Source organism: Antennarius striatus, chromosome 10 (assembly GCF_040054535.1).
Source record: "Antennarius striatus isolate MH-2024 chromosome 10, ASM4005453v1, whole genome shotgun sequence".
NCBI lineage: Eukaryota > Metazoa > Chordata > Actinopteri > Lophiiformes > Antennariidae > Antennarius > Antennarius striatus.
In genome coordinates, this window is record NC_090785.1 from 8,693,999 (window position 1) to 8,710,248 (window position 16,250).

Below are 16,250 nucleotides of genomic sequence, written 5' to 3' on the forward strand. Positions count from 1 at the left end.
GCCAGCTGTGCCCTTCCTGAATGTGTGCAACATGTTGGGTGTCCTGCTGTCGAATACAACTACACATTTTTGAGAGTGTCCTTTCATTCCATCCTGTCAAAGGCATACCTTTGCAATAATAAAGCAGTTTAGCTGACATCTGAACTGCCATATGTGCCACGTAGGTGGAAGGGCTCACTTGGATTTTACTTTATAAAATCTGATTCAAATATCTTTTTTGTGCAGAAAACATATTAAATATTATAGTTCTGTTGAAATGATAATGAAGATTGTGAAATTCTGATCTTGCATTTATAACGTGCCTGAAGTGTGTTGCCATAGAATTGTATAATAATTTATATCTGTTCCAACACAACACTGAAATCAGTGTTAAAAATGAAGAGTAAATGTAAATGACAAGTTATTTCCTGGGTCCAGAATTCTGAGCATTAAGATAATCAAGAGATTTAAATTATATAAATATTAACTTTTAGAAAAGTGCATGCTTAACCACTGGGAATGCAAAGATTATGACTGTGCGTCTCATTGACACATCTGGAAAATTAAATTTTTTTTTTGCACCATTGCCTCTCTGGAAATGAACACAGTCATGGTCTTTAAAAGAGGTGTGGATGACAGATAGATCATATTCCTGAATATATGTAGATTTATGAAAATGTGATTAATAAAAACTAATTTACCAAAAAGTCATAGCCAGCTGAGTCCTTAATAAGTCATTAAAGCAAGTAATTACCTAAAGCAGTAGCCCTAAAATCCATTAAATACACTGATATAAAGAGGCTGATGTGTTGGTCATTTAACAAATGAAAGCAGCATTTGGGGTAAAAGAAAAAAGAAACCTACTCAAGATGATCAATTCAATTAATTATCCCATTATCCAGGTCCTAAGCTTTGGCATTTGTGATTGTGTCTGCTGAAATCCACAACATTTGGACTCTCTCATGTCGTAAGTAGGCCACTTTGAATCAGCTGTTGTTTCCTCTCCAGTGGACGGAGCCATCCACCGTGCTGCAGGTCCTTTGCTTGTAAAGGAGTGTGCTTCCCTCCATGGATGCGAAACCGGCGAGGCCAAGATCACTGGTGGCTATGGCTTACCAGCAAAGTGTGAGTACAGAAATCTGTGACTTCATGCCCAATTTTCCAGCTTCTCCTGTGAGGCTGCTTGATGTGAGTTCACTTGACTGCTTGCAGGTGTAAGAGTGTGTGACGATGATGCAACTTGTTGCTAAATAAGACCAGGCCACACAGCTCCTTCTCCTGAGATAAACAACCTCATGAATAAAATGAGAGCAAAAAACATAAAATAGGTCTATTTTGTTGTCCATATAGGAAGTAAGTAAGTATATAATAAGTATATAATAAGTAAATAACATGTTTCTTTCTCAAGAAAAAAAAATACTTTGTTTAACTAATGACTTTCCATTAGGACTTAAAGTAGATAAGGTTCCTTTTCCGATCAGCATTGGAAACTTAGCTAGATGTCCATTGAAAGCGTCACAAAGCTGCCTTCTATTTTTGATAAATGTAAATGGCCTTCAATTATTAATTGACACTCCATTGCTCTGTGTGTAATATGATGAAAACTGAAGATTGGACATGACAGGAAAAAAGCTTTTCAAGGTGTTTCCTTTCAGAATAAAAACGTCTGAAACACAACTCAACACGTGACTTCTGCAGGTTTGTGTGATGAATGCATGATGTAGACATAAATAAGAAGAAACGAACAGCAACTGTGAAACCAAGTCTCTTTCTGTTTCCAGATACTGTCTTAGCTATAAGGCTGTTGAGGTCTTTCATTTAGTTTCATCATTTTTGTTGCTTCTGATTTTTTTCTTCTCATTTTTGTTTATCTTTAGCAGACAAAAATATAACACTGTTGTAATGTACAAAATTGTTCTGACATTTTGAAAGAAAACTGGGTGGTCAGCTCAAGCGTCAAAGCTGTCAGACTTTGGTTGGAAAGTTTAAAGGAAAACACTTAATACTGACACCTTGGAAGAAGGGCTGCGTTTATTTATCTTATTTCTTGTTTATTAATCTGCAGAATATGCTTGTTGGTTAAATAATTAGTTGATTAAAATGACAGGTTATGGTCAAAAATTTAAGTATGAGTTAAAAAAGGAAAAAGCAATATTTTTGAATTGCGGTTTTCTGTTGCTCCAACAGGGAATGTCTTCCTTTGAAAAGCAGAACAAACATAAACTCAGCAAGTGTAGGATTACTAGTGTATGAGGCCTGCATTAAATCTGCACTTTAACGCGTTAATCAGATTAATTAATTACGCTACAAATTAACACGCTATAAAAAATTAACGCAATTAATCGCGAGTGACAAGTCAATGCGCAAGCATTTTAAATTTGGCCAATTGAGGGACCCGTAGGCTGCGGTGACGTCACTTCCTGCCTGCGCCACTAGTGAAAAGCAGGGAGACTGACAACAGAGATGGACACGACACAGGAGAGCGATCCAAGCCCACTCGGACCTTTGGGTGGAAAGTTTATTTCTAAAAAGAACAAAGACGGGACTATCAGTGATTCTGCGCTGCCAATCTGCCTCCATCAGTCTGCCCCAGGGCAGCTGTGGCTACACATGTAGCTTCTCATCACCAAGTATGAATGAGGAGTGAATGAATAATGGATCTGATGTAAAGCATCTTTGAGTGTCCAGAAAAGCTCTATATAAATCTAATCCATTATTATTATTATTGTTATTATTATTATTATTTGTACCTTTTGTACACTGGCGTCATGCCCGGAGTGTCCCCCGCCTCACGCCCTGAGACTGCCGGGATAGGCACTGGCTCCCCCGCGACCTGCGTTAGCAGATTAAGCGGGTTGTAAGATGACTGACTGACCTTTTGTAAAAGAGAATTTTCATATCACCGAAGCAGCTCCAGCCTAACGTATCATTAAAATGTAAAACATGTCAAGGACAGAGAGTTGAACGTTAGCTTACCCTTTTAAAGGAAAAGCCTGTTGGCATCTTGCTATTTAGTTGCCTTATTGAGAGGCATGTTATTCTATTCATTTTGAATCGCTGTATTGAGTCAGCTTTAGTATTCATTTTGATTGAGAGTCTGCTTATGTGCCTATTTGAGACTCAGCCTTATTTTATTTCTGAATTTTATTCATTTTATTTAACTGTATTCGTAATGCATTTTTGAGAAATGCCCCTGGCCTAATTGGTTTGCTGATGTGCTTGACCGTTTTTCTTTTGCATTTCAATTATAAAGCACACTTAACCTATAAAAATATGGATTTCAAATGTTCTCTTTGTGGTGTATTCTATTGATTAGTCATTCACTACAATTTTGTAATGTCCTAGAATTCAAACTCTTTATTTGGGGGCCTTTAGCAGGTATGAGGTTAAAATGCGATTAATTAGATTAATTAATTACAAATGCTGTAAATAATTAGTTTCTTTATTCCGTGGGTTCTTGTTATTGAGGTAAAGTAGGAAACTTAGCCGATCGTCATAAGTTTAAAAAGTTTATTCCTGACAACAAGTCTAATACAGATATCCAGGCTCTCCATAGTCCCTGACTGCCGGTACTACACAGGTCTTACATCTGACGCAGCTGAAGAAGAGCAAATTCTATCTTGGTCCGGTCAGATTTAAACAATTTCAGATTAAGAATATGCATGAGGGGATGTGGTGTCTTCTGGACCAATCCGTGATAGGTTTCCGGCCGCATCTTCTCGACGTAGTTTCCGTCTCCGGTCTCATTCTGTAAACAATCCTGCCTACATCCTGATCACCCCATAAGTGTGAAGACTTCCATAAATGGAACTGTTACCTTGGATGTGTGGGGGTGTGGAAGTGTGTGTGTGTGTGTGTGTGTGTGTGTGTGTGTGTGTGTGTGTGTGTGTGTGTGTGTGTGTGTGTGTGTGTGTGTGTGTGTGTGTGTGTGTGTGTGTGTGTGTGTGTGTGTGTGTGTGTGTGTGATTGTTCAAATGTGTACAGACTTCAAGGGTGAGAAAAGATTAGATGAGTTCTGTGAGCTCTGTGTGTACTGGGATAGGGTTCAACTGTCTGCAAAGATTAAATGAGAGTGTGATTAAAGTTGACTACTGTGAAGCTAGCAAAAATACCAAATAGCATTAGCAAATAACATGTGTATAATGTCTAAATCTATTCATTAGATTAATTTTTTTAATCTCCTGACAGCACTAATTTTAACTGGACCTTCAGATATTTGCGGAAATTTTCTTTGGTTTCTGCTTCAGGATGAAAAAAATACTTCTTATAAAAATGGTTACATGCTTACTAGTCTATCTGGTGCCAAGAAAAGTTCCCTCTGTCACCTAAACAATTCTTTCAGCTCATTTTATCAGTCTGGGATGACTGGGATGGACATTTTGTACATTAAGATGTGTCTATTTTACAGGATTGTTTGTAATGATGTCCCAAATTACTGTAGTACCTACTTTACTGGAACTAGAGAATACCATAATTACACCACAAGATGGAATTCAGCTGATTTGGGTCCCTGTAGGTTCAGTAGTTGAATTAGAGAGGACACCTTCCTGTGCTCAGCAGCCATTCTGGGGGCCACCATTGAGCATTAAGATGATTAACTCTGTCGGTAGCTTTCAGCCCTCGCTGAAAAACGGCCAAGCGGCTGTCTTCCCTCCTAAATGAGCAAAATAAAACAATACTGATTAGGCTGGTGATTCAGTGGACAGCACCTCATCATTGCACATTGTTATTATGATTGGATTCATTTTTTATAAATTCTGTTTGTGAGATTGCAGTTGGATATCGTGTTAGGATGGTGTTCCAGATATATTTCAACAGAGGAATTTGGGATTACGAATCGCTATTATTGTCTGGAGACAGAGCAGGGACTGTGTTGCTTCTGAATGTTTCCATAAATGTCTCTGTATTATACAGTAGACCAGACATTGTAAATGTGGAGTCCGCGGTGACTTTCCTGCACTGCTGTGCTGGTGGTGATGTGTGTTATCTGGTCCAGCTCAGACTGGTCACCCAGGTGTGACAGAGTCGGCTGCAGCAAACAGAAGCATGCAGGAGCCAGTGAGGTCATGTGAGCCTCAGCAGTGGCTGTACAATTACTCATGCCTCCATATAGAGAGACAAACAATCTGCACCGCAGGTTTAATAAAAAAGCCTGACAAAAACATTCGGTATACAATTTTTTATATCACTAAGACACCCTTAGTTCAAGAATTCTTATAATCATTTAAAAGAACCTTCACTGAAAGTTTCCTCATTCTATCACACACAAAAGATAACTGTAATGGGCATTGCAGTGATAACCTACTCAAGCTTTGTATGGGTAGGTTATGTGTGTGTGTGTGTGTGTGTGTGTGTGTGTGTGTGTGTGTGTGTGTGTGTGTGTGTGTGTGTGCGTGTGTGTGTGCGCAAGTGCGTGCGTGCGTGCGTGCATGTATTAGAGAGACAGAGAAAGATAAAGATTTAAGAAACGCTGAGATTGATATCTTATGCATCATTAACAGAAAAAGCAAGAGAGGAAAAAGTGATGATAAAAGATATGCTTAGGGCAGCACGGACGGTAGGAGTACAAAAAGAGGGGGGGGGGTGATGAAAATAAATAGAAATAAAATGAAGCAACGAGAGGTAGCGATGAGTGTGAGTGGAGCTAAAAAACACAACGAAGGAAATGAGTTCTCACATTGCCAAATCGCCGTCGTTGGTTCAGTTGTTTGTTTTTGAGTACATTGCTATACTGTTTATATGTGGATGATGCTGATGCTTACCATTGTGCGCTCATATGTGTGTGAAGTTGTACTTGTGAGCATCTCTGACAATTTACCTGTTTGTAAATTGTGGTAGCGTACCTGTGTTTCCTGTACTTACTCTACTGTCTATGCTGGGTTAAGTGTTCTATATCAGTAAATACAGCTACCTTTCAGATCATTCTTTCACCTGTACTATACCAGCATGAGTTCTATGACTGACTGTCCAACTCGCACACACACAAAGGGTAATTGTATGTTTGTTACATTTGTGCGTGTGCCTGTTACCCAGCATGTGGTACGGAGGTCGAGACTCTTCTTCCAGGCAAAATGTTAAGTCCCAAGACTAATTCAACATGCATCTGCACCGAAGCTTAAACACTCACAACAGGACTTGATTACCTCTCAGCAGGAGGGAAAGATGTGACAGCAGCAGCAGAGGGAAAGCAAAGAAGGGATAACAAAGCAAGCAGACAATCATGTGAAGTATAGCTGTGCATAAAGAGGAGAGAAGAAAATGATACTCGACAGGAGAGAGGCAGAAAGGTTGAGAGACAGGTCCAATCTCCAAACCAATACTTTGATCTTGATTTGTATGGGTTTGTCATCAAATGTGGGATTTCAAGAGTCTCTGACTCACAAGTTGCAACATAGTTCAGAAGAACTGCTGTCAACCCTCCACGGAGAGTGTCCATCAATGATCCTGCAGCCACTTAGCCTGCAGCATCCCAGTACTGTAACCTAGCAACACCCACTCTGTTCTCTTTTGCAAGAGTCACATACAATTTAAGGATGTTGACAAATGGCAGCTAGAAAATTATAAGCAGATGCTTGCTAAAATCGACTCCACTGGAACTGAAAGTCGTCAAATCAGCATTCAGGCAGATAGCTGGTTATAGCAACTACTATAATAAGAGGGATCGTTTCAAGTGAATAAGTGTGAGATTAGTGTGGAAACATAACATGAATGTGTTGCTGACCGGTGAGGTGGCTGCATTCTGTGAGACTTTCTTGCCCACTTGTAGGTGTTTAATTTTGTCTAGTTGTCAGAGAGGGGATTGTTGACCATATGTGTTGTCCAGACAACACACCGTCTCAGAGCTCACCTGTGTACCAATAAAAACTCCTGCAACCATGCTCACCTGTTCCCCAGCCAGCCCTTGCTCCCCTGCCAAACATGAAGAGATATAACATCATGACTCATTGGGGAGAAAAGGAGCCGTTGGCAGGTCTAAAGAGACGGAGAGAGATTTTTCAACAACAAGAGATCGGGGCTGTAATTACTGTCTGGTAAAGCCGGCACTCTGCTTTAGTAACAGAGACTTACAGACAACCTTTAATTCTTAGCTGATCAACTGATCTACAACCATCACAGCGCTGAAAATACAGTGTAAAAATCTAAGACATAAAGTACTCCAAGACAGCCCATGAGTTTTTCACACACATATAAATAGAGGTGTGTAATTTTTTTCTGAATGTCACAGTTTTGAATGTTCTTATGACAAAACGTATAAAAGTAGAAAATCTCAACACAGATCGGTAAACTCAGTCGTTCAGAAGATTATATAAGTACAAGACGAAACATTTTATCACTCAAAAACCAAAACTGTTCTCTATATTTATGGCAGTCATTTACCTCAGAAGCTTTACACCAGCCATAACTGATGCTTTAGCCCCTCAGGACTGTAAACATGTCATCGACGAAGCAACTATGAAGATATGATGAACTTGTTAGCAAACACTTTATGACTTGCACATCCAGCAGACACACAACTCATTCATTCATGATTTATCTGCCGTTGTGGCCACTTGGGGAGTGTACGTCTGATATTGACTTTTTTACCTTTGTATTTATTGTTGATCAGTATCCTGTGGTCATTATCTAGCGCCTAAGCCGCTAAGTGGTCCACTACTTTCACAAAGTTTTTGGCAACTGCATCTTTCGGAATCGGAAAAATTGTGTACAGAGGGTTTTTAAAAGCTTCTTCTTCAGGAAATAAAAATAGCTGGAACTGAACACAATGCTAAGAAGAGAGGTGATTATCACATCACATCAAAAAGGCGGAGAATGAAAAACCTAAACAAGACTTGAAAACTGTGAGGTTTTGTACAGTTGAGGATATTTGTAGATTATGAGTCTGTTTGGATTTCTTGATATATGAGCGCCAGCTTAGTGATTATAAAAGTGTTGATTACAGAACAAACTGTTTCATTTCAGCTAACATGTTAAAATAAATTACAAAACAATCAACACCTTTAATCCTAAAAGAATGTTTCTCCACACAAAGTCTGCCCGCAGGTTATCTATAGATGACACATATGGTTTCCACATCTTTTTCAGGCTTCAGTGCAAAAGATCCAAATTAACTGAATTTAAAAAAAAATATCCTGAGGCTTAGTAATGTGTGAGAAGCTTTCATATTAATTGCAAATATGGCTGTCTGTCATCCTATATGCAGAATATTTTATATATTGTGGTCTCTTGTGTTGAGGTGGAAATGAAGGAGTGAAGGAAACTGTTTGAGGATTGCAGGAGTAGCACTGTTGGAGGTGGAAAAAGATGGAGGGAAAACAAGATGGAGATGAAAGGATCAGATAGAAAAAGTGCTGAAGGAAATAGAGAGGTACAAAGCAAGAGAGATATCACTCTGTCAAAAACTGACTGTTAGGCTCCCCTCCCTGCCTCCGATCTCTCAGTTTCTGTTCCCTCAGTGGCCAATTACTACTAATTAAAATCCTCACTGCAGCACTCCCAGACTCCTCTTCCTCTCCTCGAAGACCTCCATCTCTGCTTCACCTGTCACCCCATCGCTCCTTCTTTCTGTTTGTCTTTCTTTGATGACATAGTGTGTTCCTGTTGCCATCAACGACTCCACTATCTTGTTTCCTTCAGTTCTTCTCATCCCCTTACTCACCTTTCTGCTTCTTTTCACCTTCTCTCTATTTTCTTTATCTCAATTTTTCCATCTCGCGCCCATCTTCTACCTGCTTTTCCTCTCCCTCCCTATCTCACTTCTTCCATCTTCCTCCCATCAACAGCATTAAGATTTCTTTGGTTGTGCAAAGACATTTTACGGCCCTGGGCTAAAGACGGTAACACTCACATGGTGATACCTTGTGAGCTCAGGAGCTTATTCCCCTCACTTATTTTTTACTTTTTTTTTTTTTTTTTGACAAGGTTGTCGACATTTTTTACTTCTTCCTGCCTCGGCGTCAGCAGTGTGAACCTACTAAGTGTTGAAAAGCTTCATCAAAGCTGCTGCTGCTGCTGCTACTGATGATGATGATCACAGCAGCAGCAGTCCTGGTGTTAATTCATTCTGTTAATTCATTTGCCTTCAAGCAGCTAAAGGGATAAAAAAAAAAAAGTTCCAGTGTTGCTTGGCTCTTGGAATGAGAGTTGGAAAGGGAGAGAGAGGGACCAAAGAATGTTTGTGCCACTCTCTGATGTAGAAAATTATGTCAGCTCCCTGAAGCATTGGCATCTTGTCTTACCCTCTCCGACCAGTCTTTTGGTCCTGCTTAGAATTACCGCCCCTCTCTCTTTTTCAGAGAAAGGTGGAAAGAGATAGGGTGAACTGTAGGGGCCTTTACACGACCTGAGCCTTCCTTTTATGCCAAAGCCAGAGCCTGGATTTAAGAGCTGTGTTCGCTTGGCTGAGCACAAACTGAGGCCGAGCCCACAAAGGACCAGCTAGCCTTTTTCCTGCGTCCTGCTTTAAAGGCAGATAAAGAAAGGCGAGGGACAGATGGGAGTCTGAGAAAAGAGAGTGAAAAAGGGGTGGATGAGAGGATGGACGGACTGACAGACTTAGAAAAACGAGCGAGGACTCATTACCCTCCCAGGTAAGAATAGTAAGAGGCCATGGGAGGAAGGAAGGGTGGATGGAGCTTTAAAGAGCGCTATAATGACAATAGGCACGAAAAAAGAAAATCTTTGAAGGCGGACAAAGAGGAGAGCTGGGCCGGGTTCACCAGATGGAACTCAGTCAAGTTCTGTTAAAGTTCTTTCTAGTGTGACGCCCATGAGATCAGGTCCACACACTGTGGACACATTGCTTACCTCTGCATTACTAAGTGTTTCCCTTCCCTTATTTTTCCCCCATTACAGCGTTTCCTTTCATTATGTTGGTCACCCAGTTTATTATTGTTCATGCAAAAAGATTTGACAGTCTGATTAGGACCTAATAAATCAAGTCAAGCATTATATCTTACGAATGTGTCTTTCTCTGTTACAAACAAGCTTTTGTCTTTTACCGGTGATTATGTCAGACTGAATTTGTGTTTTTACATGTTGATGAAAGAAGCTTCTTATCTTATTCTAATCCATCTGATAAAGAACAGCAGGTGGAAAACAGGATAAAAACAAAGGACATTAGCACTCTGTGAGGAGAAACGAGAAGGAAAACTGAAAGGGAGATACTGCACACCAACTTTGAATTATTCTTTTTATAACGTAACATATCATAGGTTTTTATTACATCTTTTTCCAAAAAATAGGAGTGGTGGATCCACAGGAACCAGTTTTATTACATCAGAATTATTTCCATTGTTTGTAACCAAACAAATGAAAATGCACCTAGAAGCTTGTGGTGGAAAGCAACAAAACACATTTAATTACCTCCACCATTGAGAGCTGGAAGAGGTAATGTGATCAATGCTCTATTTCTCCCTCCCTCTTTCTCTCTCCCTCTCTCTCCCTCTTTCTCTCTCTCTCTGTTTCTCTCTGTCCCTAGGTGAACGCTAGGGACAGGAAAAGGTGATTAGATTTTGAGCCTTATTTGAATGATGGCATGAATGCGGGGGCTTGTTTGTTTGTTTGTTTGTTTGTTTGTTTGTTTGTTTGCTTGTTTTCTTGCTTACTTATTTTTAATGATATTTCCAATGGCGACACCATGACGTGTTGTAGTCTGCTCTTACTGGCTTGTTGGGGGCCAATATTAGAGACATGTCATCTTGAGGCCTTGTAGGGCTTCTCATGGCATTTGTAAATTTGCCTGACAGTATTCACTCTACCAGAGCCCTCTTTTGATACTTTCCTTAAGTAAATATTTATATCTATGGTTTTATTCTATATATTTTACTTAATGTTCTCTCCTATTACATTAAAAAAAAGAAATATTTCAGTGTATTTTACAGTGGTACATTTACATCATGACCACCTTCCTAACTGTATGAGTCCCATTTTTGCAGCCAAAACATCTCACACTACACTTGAAGGTGTTTTGTATTAGCAGGTACCAAGGTGCTAACAGCAAGATGACAAGTCCTGTACGTTGTAAGCAAACGCCTACACAGTATGGACTTGTTTTTCCAGGACCTCCTATCGTCAGGTGGATTCACATATACAGAATTTGGAGGATGAGTCATCAACCTTCCTCTTTTTGTTCCTCAACCATTCCTGAACCCCTTTTGCAGGATCTGAGCAACTGTTGAAAGAGGCCACTGTTGTAGGGAATACATTTCCCATGAAGGTGTGGACTAGCTCTGCAACATAGGTTATGTAAATTCTGACATCCACATGAATAGCAGGACCCAGGGTTTCCCAGGAGAGAGCATTTGTTCAAAACATCACTCTGCTTGAGCCTCCTTATATGCTTGCCACAGCGCATCCTGGTGACTCTGTTCTCTAGGTAAGTGACACACATGCATCCAGCTACCAACTCGATGTGAAAGAAAAGTTGATTCATCATACAAGACCACCTTCTTCTATTGTTCCTTGATCCAGCTGTCATGGTCATGCAACCATTGTTGGTACTTCAGGAGTCACCATGGGCACCCTATTGGTCTGTGCCTACACAGCCCTCTATACTACAAACTGCAATGCACTGTGTGTTTGGACACCTTTCAATCAAAACCAGCAGGAACAGTAAAACCCTTTTCCTTATTCTGGGGGGGTTGATCAGACACTGGCTAACTTTGCTCCCCATAGGTATTAAGGAGTCTGCTACTGGTTTCATTATCATCTTTTCTTAGAAAACTTTTCATCGATACTAACCTGTAGAGACCACTCAACAAGACCTGTAGTTTCTGATATGCTATGTACCACTTTTGTAGCATCACAGTTTGGCTCCTGTCAAATGCGCTCAGATGCTTAAGATTATTCAAGGAAAAGATGTAGTCAAAACAAAACACAAATTTATTTTGAAAAGTAGTCAAAATTTAACCAAACTTGGTTAAAATTTTAAAGAAAAATGTTAATTGTGAAATATGTGAGCAGCAAGGCCATGATGATTATGTCAACACTGGGAAAAGCAAACTAATAGGAGGGGAGAAGAGAATTAGGCGATCAATGAGAAATCTGCATTGTGAGATAACATGACGCTAGGCTACATTTAAATCACGGAGAATGTCCCATTACCATCTGATCAAGCTTGCTGTTATTTGTCTTGATAACATGACCTGCAGGGGTAAGAAAAAAATAACCTCGCATCTTTTTAACAAGTGGCAATGATTCCTCCCTTTGTGAGGAAGTTCAGCCTTTCAAGGCTCACAAAGATAAAGTAGTAATTCATATTTTATGCTAATGTCTGTGCGTAGTTTTACATGCACTTAGACACTTAACATGTATGGCAATTTGGAAGCAGAAGGACTGCGAGGTGATAAAATGTGGCCATTACAGTTTACAGTACAGCAGACACGCTTGTTGGGAAAAATCGTTTTTCCTGTTATGAGTGAGCTGTTCAGTTTCATTTTCTGATTAATTGATTAAAACAAGGTAGAAAGTCGAAAAACCGACGTGTTGGCGTTTCTCATTTATATAAGATAGTATCTCATTTCTCTGAATAAAAGCTGTTGAAGGTCTTTATACCATAATATCAGGGCTGTGTCAACTGAAATAAGTAGTACATTATAGAATGAATTAATCTGTAGCCGACACAATCTGAAAGGTTGTACAAAACCTGTTTTATTAACAAGTTTTTGCTCACTTCCTCAGACACAACTATCACACCAAAACTACTTCTACCTCTAAGTACTTCAGATCCATTGCAGAGCAAAATCTGGGTACCTGTAGTGTGTGCAAAGTCAGCTATGACATCATAGTTGGCCTAAATTCTAAGGAAATATTACTAATAGAGAATCAAGCAACAAAAAGAGAGAATGTGTTAGCCTCAGTGTCTACAGTCCAGTTACCTGTTTTCTTGTTGGAAAACCACTGTTGTTTTTACCTTTGGGGTTTAAAAAGGAAAACATCTCAAGACTACAGGTAAGGGTAAACTTTTAGAATTCCAATGAATGTTTCAAACCTGAATCTTCTCCCAGTCATTAAGGCCAGTTGTGCAAGATTGCCAAAGTCTTTTTAGCCCACCCACAGTAACATGTCAGACACACATCGGATTATGACCAACTACCAAGCTTTCATAGCTCAATCATAAAGCCCTGATTCCCGAAAAGTTGGAATGTTGTGTAAAACTTAATCAAAACCAAATGTGATAATTTTCTAATCCGCTAATCCTTTAATTCCTTTTTTGAATGTTTTGCCTCATCAACTTCATTATTTTTTTGTTGTTTTTTTTTACAATTTGCTCTTTCTGATTTTGAAGCCAGCAACACTTTTTAGACAAGCTTGGACAAGCGCAGCGAAAAACTGAGACATTATGCAAATAGTCCCAGTCACCTCATTGGATAATTCCACAGGTAAACAGGTTAATATTCATAACGGGCAATAGTACCATGTTTGTACTACTGCTTGAGATCATTCACAGGAAAACACAGAGAATGTGTGAAACACATTTATATAAATTATTACAGCAGCTTAGGAACACTTTAGACAGTTGTTGTTGGTGTGATCCCTCACAAATCATGAGAGTCTCGTCAAACGTTGAACTTCTTAAAGTGATGGAGTTCATCTCATCTTTTCAGGGGGATAAAGTGTAGGACTTTTGGACAGCCTTACCTCGATTCAAATCCAAAAATTCACTTTGGATATATATGTACATCCACTTAAATTTTTTCCCCTATTTGGCTGTGTGATACCTTCCTAAATAGTTCTGAGGTAATTTGTATTTTTATTCTGTCCAAAGTCTCGACTGCACCAGTTCACAGTACTTCTTAAGTGGGTTACTATCTTCCTCTTTAAGGGTGTTTTTTTAAGGTATACGTTTTAATTTGAATGCCAGAAACTCAAAAATGCATTTAAATATTGGGAAAAAATATCCACAGTTGAGGCACGAAAAGTGTGACAATGGGCAAATGCAATGACAAAAACACTAAAGAAATGATTTATGGGGTATGTCACCTGAATGCTCACTGAAGCGGCTAAAAATAGAAGCAGACTAAAACATTAGATCTGTGCGGAGCCATGAGAAGACAATTAATTCCCTTAATGACACCATCTTGTTACGTCCTTTTACTTCTGCAAAGGTTTAATAGTACCCGACTGGAGAGTTAGTGTCACCAGCTCTTCAATTTGGTGGCAGATGAAAATGTGTCTGTTCTGAAAGTTCTGTAAAATGTATGTTACATTTAAATGAAAACCTGTCTTTAATACATGAGTAAGTCAATTTATGCCACAAAAACCAGTCCTTGGGTGTCCTCATGACCCCAACAGAACACCTTTAGGATGAACTAAGCAGACTCAATGATGTTTGAGTGTCCGTTTAGTTTTGTCCATGTAGTGTACACTCTGCACATTTAACAACCTTCAATCAGCAACCTCTGTGAAACTAACTAAATTGTATGAACCGTTATTTTTGATATTCATACAATAGTCATGCTGTTAGCTGTTAGCCTGTTGTGCTAAGTAATAATTAAGCACTGATTTTCCTTCTCCAGAGTAAATGTAGATTATTTATAATGATGAATGAATATCATCAAGTTAACCAAATCTGATCTGAGCAGATTTGAGCATCCTCCAAAATTGATACCAGCAACCATAAGATCCCATTTTAGTATCATTCACACACATTTCAGAACATGCACATCCACCTCTTCACTTTAACAGTGCTCCTCACATCCTTACTTACTCATGCTCCATAATACACTACGCAACACACGCTGTCCTTCACACATAAATCCCTCTCACATTCTAACATGCCCCACTCACTCTGCATCTCCCCAGTGCTCCCCCATCTTTCCCTCCTTCACCCTCTGTGTTTCAGGGTAATGTCAGCCAGCAGCCATAACACTGAGGTGGAGATGAGGAGAGGGGGTGTTGTTGATGTATGGTGGAACTAAAGCAACCCTGCCGATCGATAATGTAAACAGGAGTGAAGAGAAGCCGTAAATAAGGCAGAACTGTCTACCTCAGGTGACGGAGAGAGAGAGACAGGGAAAAAGAGGAGACATGGGGGGAGCGGGGGTGAGAGGAATATGTTATTAGAGGAGGAGAGGGAGGAAGAGAAAGGCGTGAGGCATAAGAGGATAAAGCAGGGATGAAAGGGACAAGGTAGGAGAGAGGGATGATGGGAGCAAAAGATAGAAAGGAGGTGACAGAGGAATGGAGGAGAGGATAATGGGGTTAGAGAAGAGGTGGGATGGCAGGATGAGGTAATGTTTAAGGAGGAAGTAGAGAGAAGAGTGATGACATAGGACATTAGAAATGGAAAAATGAAGTGAAGATAGATGGAAAGGTGATGGTAGATTAAAAAAATGATGGAAAGCGAGAAGGCAAAGATACACAAAGGATTTCAAAACAGTGTTAGATTAAGATTTAGCCGATGAATGACCACCAAGTGACCCATAGAGAAACAAACATGAGTTCTGAACCTGGACGCATTAAGATCACATGATCAGTCTGGGCTACCTGAGTTGCATAAACCTCGTAGAGCGTAAATGCACGAGTAACACTAGAGGGCGCTCTGAGAGTGCAGCCCACCACCCCGCCAATTTACGAATCCTATACTATGGCAGTGCCGTAACTTGCAGTGCCCTGCATCGGCATATTGGGTTGGCATGACGATGATATTTCTTATATGTTCCTCATTGAGAGAATCTTGACTACATTACAGAGAGGGTAGTGTGGGATATTGTCATCTGGAAAATCGCAAATTCAAATCAGTTGTCCCCTTAAACGACCCAAGTTTCCACAAAATTTCATTGTGTTGTCACAAACATTAACTTCCTACAACAATTGTTGGTGAAATTAACAAAGAAAATACACATAACGCACAAGCACATTTTTGTTCTGATTATGAGGATCTTTTTATGTTTGGTTGCTTCAAGAAAAACTGGGTGTTTGACAAAGGTGATTGAACTCATGTCCATCGGACTTGTGTCATAACATCACATGTTCTGCTTTACCTTGAGGACAATTGAAAGAGTCGTTGTTGAAACCTGTCCATATTCTACAGTCATCGACTGCATGGACCTGGTGATAAATAAAAGGCTCGCTGCGGCGGTGAATGACAATACTGAGTCACGCAATAGCCAGATTTTAGAAGCTCTTAAAGTCTGACATTAAAACAAGGGTTTTTTGTTTCTGCTTCAATGTCTAATATTTGGTTTTATAATGTCAGCTCACAGCTTCTGCACTGTAAAAATACTTGTAGGTTATTCAAGGTGTTATTTTTCCCTTGTGAAGTTATTTGA

At 39.6% G+C, this 16,250-nt stretch overlaps 1 protein-coding gene across 2 annotated transcripts in view; it reads left to right on the plus strand.

The window, feature by feature from the left end:
• Positions 1–16,250, plus strand: part of macrod1 (mono-ADP ribosylhydrolase 1) — a 113,267-nt gene that overhangs the window by 77,608 nt on the left and 19,409 nt on the right. For both annotated transcript variants that reach the window (XM_068326485.1, XM_068326484.1), the window contains exon 5: positions 988–1,104. In XM_068326485.1, the coding sequence (XP_068182586.1) occupies positions 988–1,104 (117 nt within the window). The remainder of the gene's footprint in view (positions 1–987; positions 1,105–16,250) is intronic.